The sequence below is a fragment of the Sabethes cyaneus genome, chromosome 3 (assembly GCF_943734655.1).
Source record: "Sabethes cyaneus chromosome 3, idSabCyanKW18_F2, whole genome shotgun sequence".
Classification (NCBI taxonomy): Eukaryota; Metazoa; Arthropoda; class Insecta; order Diptera; family Culicidae; genus Sabethes; species Sabethes cyaneus.
Window position 1 is genome coordinate 180,879,902 of NC_071355.1, and position 6,218 is coordinate 180,886,119.

Genomic DNA, 6,218 nt, shown 5'->3' on the forward strand with positions numbered 1-6,218 from the left:
TTAGATAAATCTGGCGAAACTATTATTGATGTCAACCTGGACAAACCGGACGATGCGTACCTTGCGGGACATACCATTGATGGCCGTGTGTTGTTCCCTGCAACCGGTTACATGACATTGGCCTGGCGTACCTTTGCCAAGATGCGCGGTGCTGATATGGACAAGACCCCGGTCGTAATCGAGAACGCTGTTTTCCATCGGGCCACCATTTTGCCGAAGGAGGGATCTGTAAAGTTCGGTATCAATTTCTTTGACGGCACTGGAGCGTTTGAAATCTGTGAAGGTGGTTCGCTAGCGGTTTCGGGTAAAATTTCAATCCCCGAAAAGGTAGAAAATGAAGAACTTAATCTATACAAACTGGATGAAGATAAGTCTGGAATTCCGATGAACACTAGCGATGTGTACAAGGAACTGCGTCTGCGAGGGTATGACTACGGCGGTATTTTCCGAGGTGTAACCAAAGCCGACGGAAAAGCAATTAACGGTGAGTTACAGTGGAAGGACAACTGGGTAAGCTTCATGGATACCATGCTGCAATTCAGCATCTTGGGAAAGAACATGCGAGAATTATATTTGCCCACTAGAATCGAAAAAATCATTATCAATCCAGCTCGGCACATGGATATAATGAACGAATTGAAGTCGAAAAATCTCGACGTCCCGATCAGTGTTTATCGAAACATTGACGTCATTAAAAGTGGAGGAGTGGAAATGCGTGGACTAAAGGCCACACTTGCTCCGAAACGTAGTGGAACTCAAGCACCACCAACGATTGAAAAATATGTCTTTGTACCTAATAACAACGAAAAAGATTTAGCTGAAAGCGGCGAAAAAGCCAGATTGCGCGCAATAACGGCCGCAGTTCACATTGCCATTGAAAACAGTGCCGGTGCGCTGAAGTTGAAGGTTGCCGAAGCCTGTTTCCAGCGTGCCCCGGAAAATACCGCTGCCGGAATAGTTCAAGCTATAATCGAAGGAGAACCGACACTGGTCAGCGATGTTGCTGTTGTTACTAATTATCAACCGGATAGTTTGACTCAGCATTACGGTGAAAGCGGTGTTCGGGTTGTTCCAAAGGATGCTACCGCAGCAGCCATCGAGCAAGGCTGCCATTTAGTAATCTCTTACGACATTCTCGGTAACTCGGATGGACAAACCATTCTCGGTCACCTACGCGAGTCCATTCGTGACGATGGTTTTATTCTCTTGGAGGAATCTCGCACAAGCTTCGACAGTACCAAGAAGGGTAAAGCACTGTTTGATGCTCTTTCGTTGACTATTGTCTCCTATCAGTTCTGCGAAAAGAAGGTGTTTGTGCTGTTGCGCCCTGCCGTAAATTACGAACAACGCAAGCATACTGTCATTCAGGTAACGGAAAAGAACTTTTCATGGCTGGAAAGTCTGAAAGCTGCCCTCGCTAAGGCCGAAGAAACGAACACGTTCGTATATTTGATTTGCCAGGGAGAAGAACTATTTGGTGCGCAAGGATTCATCAATTGTATCAAAAATGAAGCAGGTGGTAAATATGCTCGCATGATTTTCATCCAGGACAAACGGGCGGAAAAATTCTCGCTGACCGGAAAGTTTTACGCCGACCAGCTGCGCAAGGATTTGATTTGCAACGTTGTAAATGGCAGCGGTGTCTGGGGAACGTTCCGTCATCTCCGGTTGGATAATCAAGCTAACACTCCGTCGTTACCGGTCGAGCATTCCTACGTGAATGCGCTCACCAAGGGTGATCTAGCTAGCTTGAAATGGATTGAGGGTACGCTGTCTCGCGACAGGCCTGATCCGAAGGACAAGCGCGTTGAACTGTGTACCGTGTACTATGCACCGATTAATTTCCGTGATGTCATGCTTTGCTCAGGAAAGCTCGGTGTCGACGCTCTACCCGGTGATCTTCCCACGCAGGATTGTATTCTTGGCTTAGAGGTAAAGTCACAATGCTTAGTGCGCTTTAAATAATAAATTTTAAACACTTTTTTTGTTTGCAGTTCGCAGGTCGTGACTCTGCCGGTCGGCGTATTATGGCCATGGTTCCGGCAAAATCATTGGCAACAACCTGTATTGCTCATCGCAACATGATGTGGGAAATTCCGGACAACTGGACCATGGAACAAGCGTCCACGGTGCCGTGTGTCTATTCAACCGTCTACTATGCGCTGGTCGTCCGTGGTCGCATGAAGGCTGGTGAATCCATCTTGATCCATGCTGGATCAGGAGGTGTAGGTCAAGCTGCTATTTCGGTTGCACTGGCCGGAGGATTGACCGTCTTCACAACCGTCGGCAGTAAGGAAAAACGAGACTTCCTGAAGCGAACCTTCCCGAAATTGCAGGACAAGAATATCGGCAACTCGCGAGACTGTTCGTTTGAACAGATGGTGATGCGTGAAACGCAGGGCCGCGGTGTCGATTTGGTACTGAATTCGCTGGCAGACGAAAAACTACAGGCTTCAGTACGGTGCTTGGGTTTGAACGGACGGTTTCTCGAAATCGGCAAGTTTGATTTGAGCAATAACAGTCCGCTGGGAATGTCAGTGTTCTTGAAAAATACTTCGTTCCATGGTATTTTGGTGGACAGTATAATGGATGGCGACGAGGAAACACTCAGCCAGGTGACGAAGTTGGTTTCCGAAGGTATCAAATCGGGAGCTGTACGACCGTTGCCGACAAGTGTATTCGGAGATCAACAAGTAGAGCAAGCATTCCGCTTTATGGCATCCGGTAAGCACATTGGTAAAGTTGTTCTCAAAATTCGAGATGAAGAGAAAGCGAAAACGGTAGTTCCCCCGCCAAAACTGGTGGCATCGATACCACGAACGTACATGCACAAGGAGAAGAGTTACATTCTGATTGGAGGTCTGGGAGGCTTTGGATTGGAACTTGCCAATTGGTTGGTGTCACGAGGCGCCACAAAAATTGTACTAACTTCGCGAAGTGGAATTCGCACCGGATATCAATCCTTAATGATCCGTCGGTGGCAGGAACGTGGCGTTACCGTTTCGATTGATACTAATGATGTGACCACCCTCAAGGGTGCACAAAAGCTGTTACAAGAAGCGAAAAAACTGGGTCCAGTTGGAGGCGTTTTCAATTTGGCAGCTGTACTTCGAGACGGATTACTAGAAAACGGCACGGAAGCCGACTTTAAGACTGTTTGCGTACCAAAGGTTGACGGAACAAAGAATCTAGATCAAGCTACTCGTGAATTGTGTCCTGATTTGGACTACTTCATTTGCTTCTCCAGTGTATCCTGCGGAAGAGGTAATATCGGTCAAGTGAATTATGGTCTTGCGAATTCGGCTATGGAGCGAATCTGTGAGGCCCGGCAGTCGGTTGGTTTACCCGGAACTGCGATCCAGTGGGGAGCTATTGGTGATACCGGATTGGTATTGGAGAATCTCGGTGACAACGAAACGGTTATCGGTGGTACTTTGCCACAGCGTATGCCTTCTTGTCTGCAAACAATCGACTTCTTCTTGCAGCAGCCATGCCCAGTACTGGCATCGATGGTGGTGGCCGAAAAACGAAAGGCCGAAACTGGCGGCGTTGGATTGGTCAGTTGCATCGCAAACATTCTTGGGTTGAAGGATACAAAGAATGTGTCTGATTCGTCCAGTTTGGCCGACCTCGGAATGGATTCACTCATGGGCGCAGAAATTAAGCAGACCCTTGAGCGAAACTTTGACACGGTCATGAGCGCAGCGGACATCCGAATGCTTACATTCGGAAAGCTGAAAGCATTAGAAAGCGGCGGCGGGGATACAGGTGCCGGAAGCGGTGCTCCGACAGCGGCAAGCCCAGAACCTAAACATCAAGACCAGAATGGAATTGGAGATGGAACACAAGTTAAATTCAGTGCCGAACTTATGCCAACACAATGCTTGGTCCGATTGGCTTCCAAAGCTCCAGCGACAAGCAAAGACAAACCAGTGTTTATGGTACATGCCATTGAAGGGGTGATCACATCCCTCATTCCGTTAGCCGAGACACTCCCCGTCCCCGTGTATGGCCTGCAATGTGTTGCCGAAGCTCCGCTAGAATCTCTCGAAGCCCTTGCCGGCTTTTACATCAAACAAATCCGTACAATTCAGCCGAAGGGCCCCTACTCAATTCTTGGATATTCTTTCGGTGCGTCGATTGCGTACGAAATAGTCGCTCAACTAGAAAAAGCCAAAGAAACCTGCCGACTGATTCTGCTGGACGGATCGCCACGGTACGTAAGTTGGTATACCGAAGCTCAGAAGCAGCGCAATGCCAACGGAGAAGTGGTGCAAGCAGAGGATGAAGCCTACGCATTAGCGTACTTTGGCATGGTTTGTGGCAATTTGGACTACGGTAAAACCGCACACGAGCTTATGATTCCAAAGACATGGGAAGCACGATTGCAGAAATGCGCCGAACTGGTCCGAGCGAAGATGCCTCAATATTCTCAGCAGCTGGTAAGTTTTCTATCCCTGAGCCATGTTAACTTTTACTTACGTAGCTCTTCATGTTTACAGCTTGAAACGACAGCCAAGTCGTTTGTGCACAAAATTGTCGCCAGTCATCTGTACAAACCTTCCTCCAAAATTAACGCTCCCGTTAAGCTTGTGAAGCCAGTGGAAAACTATGCTAAACTGCAAGGAGACTACGGTCTATCTGAGGTGAGTTTAATTTACCGAATTAAAATCTATTCCATAAAATAATCCCAATTTCCTCTCAATATAGCTCTGCAACAAAGAAGTAAAAGTCACGACGGTCAAGGGTGATCATCGATCCATGCTGGCAGGCGACTCTATGGTGGAGATTTCCAAGCTGCTTTTGGAACTGAATTAAATCCAAGAACTTCGTGCCGTAAATAGCCACAGCAAACGCACTAGCTCGCATCTCACATAGAAAAAACATGTCATTCCAAGCACAGCGCTAAGAAAGTGAATAGTTTAACTTATTTTACGCAGTTTCTATACGGTGTACATTACTATCCTTGTTCGCTTTAATTTTACCCTTAGAATACGGAATGTTTAGAACAAATGTCGGACATAAGATAGGATAGGATATTTTAAAAGGACAACCAATTAACAGATATGAAAGAAAATTTACATAAATTCTAGCCAACAGGTCCATTTATTGCTAGAATTGATGTCAACTTTCTTTATCAATGTTTAACAAAATCTGATGTGATCTTTCCGAAGACCTTAGGTAGCTACACAAACATTACAGTAAAAAAAGAGAGTCCGAATCTACGACAGGAACATTTAGGTTAAGATTTTGATCCTTTGATTAATGGATGTAAAACCAGTTTACGCATTGGATGATGACATTCCACGCTAGAATAATCTTACGGCAGATCTTCGTGTAGGGGATTAGATTCCTTTAAAATTCAGATACTGGATTTTAAACTTTATATTTGTATCTAGAAACTATAAAAGTTGTTTTATAACACTTGAATGGTAAATATAATTATGAAAACAAATAAATAATTTATTTTGATAATTGAACATTATTGGCGTACCAAACTGATTCTGTCTTAGACATATAATATACCCAACGATATTAAACATCAAGAACTCTAACCGATATAAAAGAAAACAATTTTACAAAACAAGGGGCATCCAGGTTTAGTCACGTAAGAACTAGCATGTTAGCCGTATAGGCATTCTCTCATCTCAAAGCAAATTGGAAAATACTAGACGACGGTGAATTATTGATAAAAGATACTCAAACCATAAAACTAAATAAAGAGTCTTCGCACAATCTCACATGTATTTCAGCACCAACAACCAATGCACGTAGAGCAAGCCCAAGGTTATGGAAATACTGTAGTAGTAGCTAATCAGGATTCCTTTGCCTTAATTTTTCCCAATCCCAGAATTACGTAAATTACTAGTAACTGGTAACAGCTACACACAATCCCATATATATTCCGATGCACAGGGAGTTTATAAGCGCGAATTAAGATCAGAAATTATCCCTTGGGTGTGAAACGTATTGAAGTGTAAACATTGTACATTTACTTAAATAGTTGTACAACACAGCGTATTTTGAGCACGAATAAAACATTCTCGCGCGTAATGATGTTGTAGGAATATATGTTTGAGTGTTCCAGTTTATTTGTATCACCGCCCACAAAAGATAAGATTTCACTGATTCCCGGTTCATATACGCCTACGCCACTCCTCGCTTTCCATTTGTTGATTGAAGCGTCTTGCGGAGGGAAAAGTAGGCTCGAAGAGTAG

The 6,218-nt window shown here is 44.8% G+C and overlaps 1 protein-coding gene across 2 annotated transcripts in view; it reads left to right on the plus strand.

Annotated features, from left to right (window-relative positions):
* The window catches only part of LOC128743998 (fatty acid synthase), a 28,251-nt gene extending 22,188 nt beyond the window's left edge, over window positions 1–6,063 (plus strand). For both annotated transcript variants that reach the window (XM_053840729.1, XM_053840730.1), the window contains 4 exons: window positions 5–1,932; window positions 1,995–4,442; window positions 4,503–4,646; window positions 4,711–6,063. In XM_053840729.1, coding sequence (XP_053696704.1) covers window positions 5–1,932; window positions 1,995–4,442; window positions 4,503–4,646; window positions 4,711–4,818 — 4,628 coding nt within the window. In that variant the 3' untranslated portion in view covers window positions 4,819–6,063. The remainder of the gene's footprint in view (window positions 1–4; window positions 1,933–1,994; window positions 4,443–4,502; window positions 4,647–4,710) is intronic.
* The last annotated feature ends 155 nt before the right edge of the window (window positions 6,064–6,218 follow it).